This window comes from Trachurus japonicus, chromosome 1 (assembly GCF_045865225.1).
Source record: "Trachurus japonicus isolate A0001 chromosome 1, Traja_1.0".
In the NCBI taxonomy this organism is placed as follows: domain Eukaryota; kingdom Metazoa; phylum Chordata; class Actinopteri; order Carangiformes; family Carangidae; genus Trachurus; species Trachurus japonicus.
In genome coordinates, this window is record NC_140907.1 from 14,794,416 (window position 1) to 14,809,044 (window position 14,629).

Below are 14,629 nucleotides of genomic sequence, written 5' to 3' on the forward strand. Positions count from 1 at the left end.
AGTACACTGGCTGGTTTTTAAGAAGTCTTTCTTCTATTATCTATGAGTTTACCATCAGCTTCCTGAAATCTCACCCTTTCAGCATGTTCACCATGTTTTGTCTTGCTTTTTCATAGACATAAGCAGCTTAAATGTGCAGCATGGGATGCAATATTTGAGACATGATGTAACAAAGTGTAAAACACCATGTACAGTTTCAGTGATTGCCATTTTGTTATGTGTTGCTGCTGTTGACACTCTGTTGTGCCTTCTTGCGTCTAAGAGGGAAGGCAAAAAAAAATATGTAAGAAGGAAGGAGGAAGAGGGCAGCATCAGGTGCATCCAGTCCCTCCCCTGCTGCCTCCCTAATCTGTCACTTCTCTGTTGGCAGAGAGCTCAGGTGCTTCGCTGTCATCAGGGGCATTTGTGGTTTCCTGCCAGGACCTCTGATTCATTCAGGGCTAAGCCCATAGTCCCCTGTGTATTTTTAGTCAGGTGTGTGGACTGCACTGACAGGGGTCACTCATTTGGTCTTGAACCATTTGGGTGGAGTGTCATTTCTAGTCAGTACTGTATGTGCACAAAGTATCGTATCATTTTTTCTGGCTTTGCTGTGTGTATGTGTGTGAGAGAGTGGATGTGTGTTATGCAACTCTGCCTATTTTTGCACATCAGTAATGAACTGTTTTGGAAAATAAGACATCAATTTTGAAAGACTTTTGCCTCTGTTGCAACAGCAAAATGTGATTATCTACTTAAGGCTTTTGAGTGTGTGCGTGTGAATAGACGCCTGCAGAGTAATGGAACCATCGGGAGCTCAGCTTTGAGTGATGCAGAAACTCATCCACTCGAGATATTAACAAAAAGGACTTTTTTTTTACACTGTCATTTTAAAGATGTTCTTGTTCACTAACCCCATTGGTGCCTCACCATCAGTTAGGACATACTTTCTTCACCACATCTCACAAGAAAAAAGCTGTCATTCAGTGTTGAGTTAAGAGGTCTTTTGTAGATGTCCCTGAATTGGAAAAGAAACTCAGTGTGAAAGCTTACTTCAGTCTTGACTGTGTTTAAATGTCCTCCGGCATAACAATCTTTCCGTCAGCCGTTCCACAGATCTTAAACACACTCAAAAATGTTCTGTTTTGGCAATTATTATTACGATTCTTTTCCTAAACTTTCTATTCCTGGCTACTTCCTTGTCTTATGAATCACCTCAGTCCGTCAGATTGTGGAGAGTTGAGCGAGAAAAGAAAGAGAAAAACATATAGTGGCAATGAGTAACAGGGATACAGGAGAAGAGAAGAGAAGAGAAGAGAAGAGAAGAGAAGAGAAGAGAAGAGAAGAGAAGAGAAGAGAAGAGAAGAGAAGAGAAGAAGTGTAGGATGGTGGAGAGGAAGGAGGTGAAGAGGAAAAGCATGGTCCTCAGGGCTGAGCTCTTTTACATTGTCTTAATAGCCACCTCAATTTCTCCCCATATCTCTTTCTCCTACAAACTCCTTTCACACCCAATATTAAAATGTGATCTGTATCTGGGCAACTACTCTGATAGGGTAAAAAAAAGCACATTAATGTCAGGTGTAAATGCCCGATCAGTCTGGCGTCACGTTGTGTTTGGATCATCGGTATCTGTAAATCTAATCTTTGACACCTGCAGCTGATTTGCTGCCACATCAAATTATCCTGGTGCAAGTTTTGCTCCAGAGCACGGAGATCTGATCTCAGTGAGGAGAAAGAGAACAGATTGAAAATAACAGGTGTAAACACAAAGGCAAGACCGGATCCTTTATTGTGTGGATAACATATCTCGGTACAGATCACATTTTAATACCAGCTATATACAAGGTGTCACATTCACTTCAGTCTCCCTTTGCTTCTCTTTTTCCTAACTATGACTCTTTCTTCTTTTATAGTAAAATTAACTCTCACAGTCTCCTTTTCTATCCACTCTAGCCTTCTTCTCTTTCCCTCCCTTCCCTCTCTCTTTTCAACCTATTCACACCTCCCTCCGTCCACGGCTTCCTCTGGTCCGTCTCAGGGAGGGAGGGAAGAGGAGGTGAGAATGAGAGTCTGGCAGGAGAATCTCCCGGCACACGTCAGACGTGTGGGTGAAGTCACGCTGCTCGCCACGAGTTGTTTTAATGTCATTCAGCCATGTCTCCTATTTTGCTATATTTAATATTTTTTGCAAGAGACGTAACAATGCACTGGTTTAAATTGTGTATCCTAGTTGTGATGAGACATTTTGAATTTGTTTATCCTCAATAAAAAACATCATTAATATTGTGGTTGTGTTCTGGCACTTGTCGACCTTGTTTCAGGGTAGAGAGAGGTTATGGTCTTTGGTGAAAATGAGAAAAATCTAACCTGACTTGATGCATGAGTTATTAACATTTAAATAAAACCACATTCTTTCTCAAAGCAAAGTTCTTCTGTCACACACAGAACTCAGGATACAAACCCAGAGCTCCACATTTTGTACACCCACCTCCCTACAACTCCCCTGTGTAGAAAACTATCACACCTCAAAATGTTAGCAGAAACTAATTCACAGTATATAAAAGTAATTTGAAGTGGTGAGATTTGTGTCATTGTGTGCCGAATTATATAATAATCATTCACACAGTTTTGTCTTTTATTGATCTCCCACACCCCAAGTGGAAAAGTGAGAATTGAAGGGGGCAGGGAGGATGGAGGGCGGGCAGACAGAGACAAGGGGGCCAGAGATGAATGGGCCATGTAAAGGGCAGGTAATATGCAGAAAATGTCATATCGAGTTGCTCCTGTCTGCTGAGGCAGAGGAACATTGCTCATGTTGTAAGCTCCCTTCTGTTTTCTGGGCCAGTTTTTATTCTGTTATTCAGATATCACTTTTTAATAATTAATAATTGCGTGCTTGCGTTGTCGTGTGGTAATAATATGCCTGCTTACTTTTGCGAAGGCATGACATTGAGGCTCTGCATCTACACACACATTCCTGCATGTGTTTACATTTGTTTTGCGTGTTTGTGTGAGTGCGTGCATGGAAGGTGGCAGTGATTAATTGCACAGTAGGGATCGAACAACCATTGTTTAATTAAATCCTCTGATAATGTCAAAGTTTATGTTTCCTGGGAGACGAGAGGTGGGCCCTGCTGCATCCCCTTCAGCTATTACCCACTATTAATCACAACATGTGCGTGCGTTGTGCGGCGGTGCATGAGTTTTTGCAGATGTGATTCTTTTTACGGCTCCTCCGAGTAAATAAGAATCAAAGGGCAATTCTAGTATAATGGAATTTCTTGTCTGAGAATGTTCTCAAGACAACAATGTGAACGTGTCACGTTAGTTGTCGGTCTCTGCATAACAGTTTCTCAGTTTGACACCCAAAGCTGTTTGGTGATCCTGGTCCATTTCAGCTCGAAACAATAAGCTTCTAAGATGAGTAATGCTTTCACTGAATAAGTGCTACAACAAGGTGCAACAGAGCTGTAGCACAAGAAGTTCCCAGGAAATGAAAACACACCAATTTAGCTTGTCTTAATTTTGTTAAGCAGTACTCATTACCTTTTTAATCTATGCCTATCCCTCCAAACAGAGGATTACACACATTGATCTCACGCACATTCGTGAAAACAAAGCTAATGGAACTTGGCTTAGCACTAAATAACAAGCAGTGAGATGTCTGGAACAGGGAACTCAAACTAGCTGAAAGAGTGTTTACGGTACGATTGCCTAGTGTGAGTGCACCCTAAGAGTAATTTGGTCTCATTTGTTCATGTTTACATTTTTCTACAGTCTCTCTTTCCTGTTAAAAAAGTGATTTTCAGTCAGAGATTTAAACCGTATTTCTGAATGACTGTAAATGATTGAATTTTCCAGGTTCTTGTAAAAGTGTAAACTGTTTAGGTTGAAAATGACTTTCACACTGGGTTACTGTCTTGCATACAAACAACAGTGTGATTGTGAACGCCTTCTTCTCTGCTGTCCTCAGGGTATCACCACAGCCTCCCCTCCTCTCCCTACACCTCCACAGCTGAAGCCGATGGTCAGAGGTTACCTCCGTCTGGCACCCTCTCCTCTGAATACCTGAACCAGGGCGGCTCCACAAAGGTCCTCCTCCTCATCTGTAACACAGCAGGATCGGGCCAGCAGGCTGTCAGGTGAGCTGTGAGCTGTTTTATTCTGCTGCTGAAGCTGCATCTTGTGAATTGGTTTTGTTAAGCGCACGCCGCACGGTATCAGAGCCAGTTAACTTGCATTACTTTTATGAGATTGCATTTCAGGATGTCATCTGAAATTTGTGAGACTGTGTTTTAGAGCTTGTGAGTTTGCAGCTGCAGACACGTCTTTCCCACTGCTCTACTGTGTCTACAGTCTGAAAAATTGTCTTATTTATTCTTTTCCTTTTTCGTCACCCAGTGCTGTCCCAGTGTCAACTTCTGTTTGACTTTGACCTGTATATCTCTTGCACAAATTCCCCAGACTATAGGCTGGTTTTAGCTACTGTAGTGCAGCTTTAGCTTCCAAACCAGCTGTAGCTGAACACTGACTGCATAGAAACCTGAGACTGAGGCGAACAGTCAGTTCAATTTGGAGCACTTGACCTATGAAAGTCGGTTGGCTGCCATATGTTAGTCTAACAAGGCTTGGCAACATCATTAACTCACTTACCAGGGCAGCATCTCATGTACAGTATATCACCAGCACAGATGGACAAAACAGTGGAAGCAGCCATATGCCAGTGATACACTTGCTGTTTTGGGATAAATGTCCCACAGGACCTGACCTGCATTGCGAACTGGAGATGAAGAAATGTTCTGCCCACATCTGCCTAAGATATTGTCCCTGTATAAAACATCACAATAATTTCCAAGATCTACATTTTAACAAGATCACAAATAAAATTATGAATGTGGTTTGATCTGAGCACCCAATCAAAGTTAATCTGCAGTTTCTTTAAAGATTATTCCACAACACTGCAAAGGATCATAGCTAAAGCAGGGTAAATCTCTGAGAGCTCAGCTGATTGAGTGAGGCAAAGTGAAATGGGTAATAGTATTGATTAAACAATTTCAAAACACACAGTGGATTGTTATATTATTATTCTTATTTATGTTAGTATTACTCCAGACTCCAATTTAAGACCAATCAAGAATTAGCCCAGAATCTACTCAAAATTCCAAAGGTAAGCTAGAAAAGTTTCAAGTTTTTCATCTTATGTGTTTTAATGCCATACATTTAAAAGGATAAGACACGGACTGAGCATATAATTCACCTCGTTGTGCACCGGCTTTATAGGGTCAGTCAGTTTCTGCACATTCATCATGCAAACATAATGTTCTTCATCCCAGCAGTGCTCTGTCAGGTTTTCAGAGTGCAAAGAGTGCAGTTAATTGCTGTAGACTAAAATCACTGTAATGCTCCTGAAGCCATTATGACATAATGCATACTGGGTAACACAGAGCATTGTTCGAATTTAAGTACTCATTAAACTAGGGGCGCACTGTGAGAGTGCCTGGTTAAAACTGTTGTAGCATTCAGACAGCAATCCCATGATACTTAGTGGTTCATAATGTGTACAAAGAGATTCTAATCACGATCATCAGTGATTTTAAATTACGTCGATGGCTTAGATTTGTTTTTTTTTCCTCTTTTTTTTACATGGACATAACAAGAGCAATGGAACTTTAACATATAATTGTGCACAAGCACCAGGTGCACTGCATTTGTTTTCAGTGAAATGCTAATTTACTGAGCACAAGAGGCTTAAAACAAGAAAGAAAAACTAAAAATACACTAAATAAAAGCAGCTACTGTATGTCTTTGGAGGAATATTGGGTGGTTTGATGTTTTCTCTCTTTGAGCCATGATGGAGCTATTTGTAAGTTTTGCTCTTGCTACGTAGTAGCATTAACAGCTGTTTACTCACCAGTCTAGGAGAAACATTGCAAGTTCAGCACCAAACTTCTTTCTCATCACTCGCAGAGAGTTTTCTCTAACCCCGGAAAACAACTCTCTTGTTTTACTTCTTTTTCTGTCATTTCTTTTCTTCTACTGAAGTTAGCATGTTTATTCACTAGCCACAGGCTTTCCGTTAGCAAGCTGTATACTACTGTAGATGTCTGGTAAACCCAATGACACTTAAAGCTGTAATCAAGACTGGTCAATCTGGTCAGTCAAGACAGCTATTAAAGGGACAACGAGGAGTTTCTATTCGGTTATAAAAAAGTCTCACGTTAATGTGGATGAATCTCCGCTACCCACACTTGTTAATGGGCCCATTTTCGATAAATATATCGTTCTGTCTCTATCGTTATTTTGTTATTATTAGTGGTGGCAGAGATGCTGGTCGAGCCGACCAGCGTTTTTTACTTTCAGTTTCGCAACGAGTCATGAGAATAACACAGCTGAATCGCCGTTTATGGTCAGAACTACGTCGGTATGTGATCGTCTTTGAACCTCTGACTTTAATTATTGATGAATGAAAACATGAGTCCGTCTTGCGCCAGTCAAATAATTTTACGGTGCACGCGGAGGCTCATAAATGTAGTGTGAAAACGCTTCGCTTTTCCAAAACTCCTCGTTGTCCCTTTAATGCAAATGTGAGCTATGTAGCAACAGAAAAACTAACAAATAGCTTATTTAACTCACTAATTAAAAACATTACATTTTCTGTCTTGTAGACTTTCATTTCAGTGGGTAAATTATTCCTAAATTTTGCAAGATTGCTCCATTAACACGACTGATCGTCCAAATGAGGTTTTGCAGATTGGAATGACAGATAGCATTTATTGAGGTTTATTCTCGGCAGGAATCGTTAACATCTGACATTTTATTGACTTGAGGAACGGTGGAGTCATATTTCTCACATGCCCTTTCAGGCTTGATATCATAACTCCTAATGGGACAGAAGTGAAACTCAGCAGATTCTTCCGCTGATGAGTGCTTGGTGTCCATACTCTTACATTTGGTCAGGATAGGTCCAAATAACATAAGTCCTATGAAAGACCTCACCTGAATCTCATGTGCCAACAATGTCAGTGTAGTCTTTAAAGTAAAAGAATTCATTGAAACTCTGTGTTTCAGTATACCTCTTCCACCTGCTCCCTTCAGCCACAGGAGCATTTGTTGACCAGTGATCAGTGTCCCAGTTGATCTCAAGGGTGTGTGATGGATTCGAGGTCAGGGCTCTGTGCAGGCAACACAACCCCTCGTCTGTGCACAGGGCCATTGTCGTATTTCCTCCCAACTGTTGCCAGGAAGGACACAATTGTTTTAATATCATTGTGCCTTTTTGCATTGTAATTTGCTGTAACTGGAACTCACTGGTCTGGTCTGGTCTAGTCAAACTATTTCAAGGGTTATACTGAGAGACCATTAAGTAAATGACCATGAGATTGAATCAGCATCTGTTCTTCCCTCTGTTCTTCATAAAGTTAGAATGTTCAGTATATATATTTGCTAGGTGTACCTTTAAACTTACAAATAAAATACATTGGAATTTAAATCTTCAGACGTTGTGTCTGAATAATCTATGAGAAATGCTGAGACTTGTGGCGTCTGTCTAGACAAACACAATTGCCTCTCCCATTAACCTCCTACACAATGGCCTCTAATTCAACCACCGCTGTGCAGTCGAGTGGAGAATGAGCCTTGAGTTAACCTAGAGATAGAGAACCTGTTATGAGGCAATGATGATATACAGACTGGTTCCTGATTTTTATTTGGCTCCCGACCACTCATACAGTTATGTCACTTCAAGCTGTCAGGACAGGACACAAGGCACTGACACAGAAGCCTTGATAGACCTGACGCCTGACAGCTTGACAGATATGGTGATGACACAATAAGCAGCAAGGGCCCTTACTGCCACATTCTCGAGGTTGAATAAGCTCAACCTCCTTGAAAAATTGATTTATGATGTTTTGTAGTGTGGACATCTTGAATCGATTTCAAATGAAAGATATGTACATTAAAAAAACAAAATACTGCCTGTCTCTCCTGCCATGTTTTTTGTTTCTTTGTTTGTTTGAAAATAACATAGCTCCATACCGAATAAACTTTTGTATGAACACGTTTTTCACTGATAAAAAGCAGCTGAAATGTATGCGAAATTGAACTCCTCTCCTCTCCTGTGTCAGGTTTGGACCTCCATTTCTCATGCGTGAGGACAGGAGCCTCTCCTGGGACCAGCTGCATCAGAGCATCCTCAGCAAGCTCTATTATCTGATGCTGAATGGATCTCAGGCTCAGGTAATGGCAGCACCCTCAATAACCAGAAACATGTCAAACTCTCTGTCCTGTGTCCTGAGCCCTTCAACTCAGAGGGGCCTGGACCTCATTGACCTAGGCCTTTTCTCTAAAAGAAATAACACTGTCTGTTTTTCAGTTGTCTGATTCACACAGGAAGTTATTTGAAAAAAAAAGACAAAGGTTAAACCACATCTGAGTGGATTATTTTGAGATAACATGTGTCCCTGACTGTGATGGCAAATTGCTCACATCCTTCATTCCCTCAAACAAGTGCTTCAGTCTTGAACAATAGACTCCACATTGTTTTTAATGGAAAAATGAAATCAGTTGACAATACTGTATTGGCAGCTGAGTACCTCACAAACGCACACATGAGTATACACACACACACACACACACACTCACACACACACATATGCAGTGTAACGTGTAAATTCAATTATTTCACCACCCACTCAAACCACACAAACATAAATATTCAGCTTCACCACTGTAGGAGAACATCTGTATTGTAGAATAAATAAGAAGCAGGTGTGAATGCTTTTTGCTGTCTCAGTGGACACATTACTGCTGCTACGCTGAATCAATATTGACACTATCTATCTTGTGACTCTGAAGTGTTTGTTTTTGGACAGCCCATGTTGCATGCTGAGGTCCATCTCTACTTCCTCATCTCTCCTCACTGAGTGGACGTAAACATGATCCATAACAAGCAAATCTCCATTTCAGCTTTGTATGTTTCTTGTGATCTGTCCATCATAAGCTCTAAACCACAGCTCCACAATCCAGAACATATACGAACACAAACCCTCATGCACACACGCTGTCCCCAATTCTGGTCTTCAAGTTGCCATGGGCAACACCACAGTGACAGGCAATATTTGAGGTAGTCTTATCCAGAGCGAGCAGATCTCTGCTTTATATAAAAAAAGAACTAAAGAAAAAGAAGAAAGAGAAACGTGAGCCTGTTATTTACTGATCATTATCTCATGTTTGTTAGTTGCCTCTTCAAAGCATGTCTGGCCAGATCCAAACTCATTGAACCGTCGATTGCACTCTTCTTCCTTTTCATCTCAATAAAAACAATTACCAGGTTCCCGTGGCTATAGATTGCACTGATACGTTTAGCTGAAAAGGCCAATTTTTTTTTATCCTTTGGCTGCAGGATTCAAACTCTTGCTTTGGCTTTCATGTTTCACTTTTCTTTTAACAAAGAAAAAAAAAGAGCTTTAATTTGCTGTTATGATCAGATTCTAACTTCTGATGTCAGCATGTAATATAAACACCCTTATATATGCTCTTTATCTTCTCCATTTGTTTGGCAGAGTGTGAATACTGTGCTGTCATTCATTTGGTTCTCACTGCATCGTCATTATAAGATGTTGTGGCGCCACCAAGAGGTTTTTCTTAGCAAGCCACAACTTTTAGTCCAGTGTATGAAAAAAGGAAAGAAGAGCCCAAGTTTGACTTTTCCATGAAGATAAACTCAGAATATTGCAATTAAAGTCAAATGATGCATTTAATTACTTTTGGACTTGAGTGGTTTTGCATAAGTTCTAGGTTTAGCTTTAGGTCACCAAATGGAGAGTGATTGACAACCAACAGATGAACAAATGTTTTTTGAGATAACCAGATTTTTTTTTTCTTCAGAAGATTTTTATCAAAGCATGGCGATATAAATCAGTCACATGGGTGTACAGGACAGATATGCACACAGTCAAATGATGTCATACTTCAATTTCTTAACCATATAACATCTACTAACAACTATGTAAAAACAAACTGAGACAAAACAAAGCTTGGCTCACACACACAAACATACACACACACAAACATATCCCACCCAGCCCTAAGTAATTTAATTAATTGTACCCAAATCATGTCAAAATACTGAAGCTTACCCAAAGAATGTACCCTATTCTTTAAAAATAAAGTCATTGTTTTCCTGTGCATAAGAAGCAATTTCTTCACACTAATGAGGCTGTAAAAGACGAAACACTGTTTTATTTGTTCAGGTTATCAGATGTATCTAGGATGATGGTGAGGGATATTGGTTATAATCTTGTTTTGGGATACTAAATTGAAAATACTGAAGCAGTAATTTTGAGCCACGGGACATAAGGTGAAACCTTGACCAGTTTTCTTTCGTGTGAGTCCCGAAGACAGCTCAAATTATCCTCATCATATTTGACTAAGATATTTTTTGTCACCTGTTCTAATATATTTCATCTACCATGAAGTTTGGATCCCGTTGGTGATTACACTTTAGGGCAAGTAATGTACCAGCCTGAAAGTTGTGGAAGTTGTGCTTAACTCAACATGATTACTCATTAGCCATAAGTGTCTTATCGGCTCTTCTTCATTATAGTCCAATAGATAGATAAGGCCATCTAAATGCATGCTTGCTCAGGCCCTTAAAACTGAAAACAGGGTCTGTGCCTTTTTCATTTGCTGCTTTAGGCTCCTATTAACCAACTAATTTATTTCTCTTTATGCTCTGCTACAGTTCCTATTTTCCATCAGCGGCCTGCTCTGAATGAACACATTAGCAACCAGACTCTGCTCTCTAATAACTCAGCCCTCTTGTCTTTGCTGCTGAGGCAGCAGAGGAGTTATTATTCATATGCTAGTGTAGAGGTGGCAAAAGTAGCTGCCAGATGCAAACAAGGGAGTTTGAGTGTTTTTAAACAGTTGTGATGGTTGTGATGTTACGTAAAAAAGAAAAGAAGAAGAATTATAAGGCTACGAAAACAAACAAATTTTATTTTATAGTGATATACACAAATATATTCATGGGTAGTATATTATTCAGATTTTGCCAATATACCTTGCCAATTATTACACACTGGACCTTTAAGGTGTGACACACTGGGTTTTTATCTTGGATTATTATCCACATATTCTTTATTGGGGTTGTTCTTTCTACCATCAGCATCTTGCTAGTGTCATAATTTTCCCTCAGAACTCTGCAGTGACATTTCAAACCCATTTCAGAGTGATTCACTTAGGTATGTTTTTTATACTAATAATGTTCAATTTAGTATGTCCTCAGAGAAACCATTGGTATCTATGGTAATGACAGCCGTATACTGTACTGTATGAGTATGAGGCCTATTTTACCTGCCTGCACACTGCTCATCAGCTTGCTGCTCCAGTGTGCCTGTTCAAAAGCTCCAAGCTGCAAGGCTTTTGCTTTGAATTTCACTTTTGTGGGATGATTAAAGCTAAACTGATGGTTAAGTTTAAGGTGTGGTAGCAGCTCCTGAAGGGCACGCCTGCATTAATGTCTCTCTCTCTCTCTGCAGAACGCTGGCATGCTTTTCAAGATCAGAGTGGTGGGAGGATCAGCAGCTTATAGCTACCTGTCCCCACAGGACAGCAAGCCACTGTACCACCCTGCAGTTGATAGGTATAACACACACACACACACACACACACACAGGCAAAATCAGAGAAACCATCATGCCATTTACTGCACATTCTTTCTATGGTGGGTAATGCATTTTTGATCATGTAACTCTACAGTCTGTCATCTCTTAATTGCATAATAAACTTCACACTGAATAACACAGGGCACCTATGCTGAAACATTAATATGTGCATGTGGCACCTGGGCCTTGGAATTATTAAAAAAAAAAAAAACATAAATATAATAATCACATAAAGCCAGTCTCTAACAGCATTTGCAATGACCATACCCAGTGTAAGCACAGTAACACCTGAACAAAATTGAAATGATTGTATCAAGTCATATTTATGAAAGGTTTACAGTGTGTATAAAAAAAAGCTTCCTGTCAGAGGCCAGTGGCCGTTAAGAGGATTAGAGGGAACTGAGTACAGTGATATTGGTTTTAGGCTGTGAAGATAAGGCCTTTATTTCTTGTCTGATAATCAGGGTGTTACTGTACAGCTTAGGAGCTTAGTATGAATCGTGTGCTGTGAAGGTCAGGACCTCCACAAAGGAGCAAGGAAATTAGCTAACGCAGAGAGAGTGTGAGACACCAAGGCCAAGTGCAACAGATAAAGATTATGACAGTTCAAAATGTAGGAGAGGAGAAAGGAAAAGATACCATACTCAGATCCCTAACAATATACTTTATTAAAAAGTAAGGTCTTAAGTTTATTTTTGAAAATAGAGAGGGTGTCTGTCCCACGAATATGGATTGGTTCCAAAGTTGATTCCAAAGAAATGGGTCCCGATGGCAAAAAGCCTTGGCTCTCAGACTACTTTTTGAGACTCTAGGAATGACCAGCAAGCCTGCGTTTTGGGAGCGCAGAGTCTTATTTGGGTGGTAGGGAACTCTGAGTTCCTCAAGATATGAGGGTGCCTGACCATGTAGTGCTTTATAGGTAAGGAGGAGGACTTTAAAATCTATTCTAGAGTTTACTGTGTATAAGCCAAAACCGGAGAAATGGTCTCTTTTTCTAGTTCCAGTCAGGACACGAGCAGCAGTGTTTTGCACTAATTGGAGAGTCTTTAAGTGACTTATTAGGACAGCCTGACAGTAGGGAATTACAATAATCAAGTTGGCAGGTCTTAAATGCATGAATTAATTTTTCGGCATCATTTCTTACATAGCCAGGTTTGGAAATGTTTTCGCAGATGGAAACAGAAGCACATTAATTGAGAGGTAGTTTTGTAATTTCCGGTCAAACAATAAATGCAACACAGGCACGACGCCACGACCAATCAGAGAGAAGTGTTGTAGAAGCGAGAATCCTCCTCGTGTTTTAATGTAACAGCCAGTAACCAAGGTGACAATCTGAACTCTAGCGATAGATAGCGTTCGAGCGGTTCCGAATCACGGAAAAGGGAGAAGTTTCTGCAGTCGTGGTGACTCGCGCCAGCAGGGGCAGACCGCAGGTGGGTCAGTGACCGTATCCGGTCCGGCGTGGTGCTGCAAGTGACCCACTGATGTTAGTGTGTTTACATTTTGTGTTTACATCAACGTCTATGAGCGCGAGGAGTGACTATTCTCGGTCAGAGTTTTGTTTTGCTCTCCAGCCACAGCTCCACACTAGAAAGTTCTGAGTTCACTTTCATACACTTAGCCATTATTGTCATTACAATGAAAGGAACCTTAGTCAGTAGGCCTACTAAATGGGCTTTTTTAAATGTTTTATCTGAAGCAATGTTGTGGAATGCCATAACTCACTTTGGTGTAGAAAGAAGATTCATTGTTAACACAAACTGAGTTCTGTTACTGTAAATAGGTAAGATAACCAGTCACTCTATTAGGATCTGGTGATCACTAAAGCCGCACTAAGATCGAGCAGGACGAGTACAGACAGACATCGCTCATCTGATGCAATTAAAGCGTAATTTTTGACAAATAGGCTATTATTCTGTGTAAAAAAAAAAAAAAAAAAAAAATGAAAGAAAGGGAAGATTAGAAATTGGCCTTTAATTAGCCAGAACCTCTGGATCAAGCGTGGGCTTTTTAAGGAGAGGTTTGATTGCAGCTACTTTGAAGGATTCTGGTACCTAACCTGTTACTGTACTGTACTGTAATAGAGAGGGGTTAATCATATCTAATAGAAAAGTGCTAACTTGGGTAACATTATATCTTTGAGTAAGTTAGTGGGAATGGGGTCTAGGAGACAAGTAGCTGACCTGGAGGAGGTGATTATTGATATTAATTGCTGAGGTTCAAGTGGTTTGAAGCAGTTTAGGTAGCTAACTGGTCCTGTAACTGAGTCAAAATTCATGGTGTCAATGTTACAAGAAAGCAGTAATTTCTTGACTTTCTCTCTTATAAATAAAGTTTTGTTTTTTTTAAAGTCCATGAAATCATTACTTGTTAAGCTTATAGGAATAGCTGATTCACCAGCGCACTGGCTCTTTGTCAGCCTGGCTACAGTAGCCTACTGAAAAGAACCTGGGATTGTTTGGGAAGGGCTGTATTTGACTGAAGAGTCCTCTAATGTGTTGGGACAAGATATTGAAACCAGGGTTAGTGGAATAAGTTCTTGGAATCTTGAATAACAACTGTTGTTGTGTACCGGTAATCAAATGAAAGTTCAAATGTGATCAAATAATGGACAGTCAAAAGTGGATTATGTGAAAAAACTGTTAAGTGATCAGTTTCAATGCCATATGTCAGTACAAGGTCCAAAATATGATTAAAGCAATGGGTTGGTTCATGCACACACTGACAGAAGCCAACTGAATCTAATAATGAGATGAAAGCAGAACCAAGGCTGCCATCAACATTGTCCACATGAATATTGACATCACCAACAACTATTACTCTGTTTTAAGAACTAAACATGAAAGAAACTCTAAAAATTCACTTAGAAATTCAGAGTATGGGCCGGGAGGGCAGTACACTGTGATAAACAGCATACAAGGGAGTGTAGACGTGCAAGATGTCAGAAAGAGTAACATTTTAAAATCAATCCTAATCATATCTGT

The 14,629-nt window shown here is 40.1% G+C and overlaps 1 protein-coding gene across 1 annotated transcript in view; it reads left to right on the top strand.

The window, feature by feature from the left end:
- usp43a (ubiquitin specific peptidase 43a) overlaps window positions 1-14,629 on the top strand; it is a 95,267-nt gene that overhangs the window by 62,919 nt on the left and 17,719 nt on the right. The window contains exons 7-9 of the mRNA XM_085774455.1: window positions 3,953-4,121; window positions 8,103-8,214; window positions 11,520-11,623. Coding sequence (XP_085630581.1) covers window positions 3,953-4,121; window positions 8,103-8,214; window positions 11,520-11,623 — 385 coding nt within the window. The remainder of the gene's footprint in view (window positions 1-3,952; window positions 4,122-8,102; window positions 8,215-11,519; window positions 11,624-14,629) is intronic.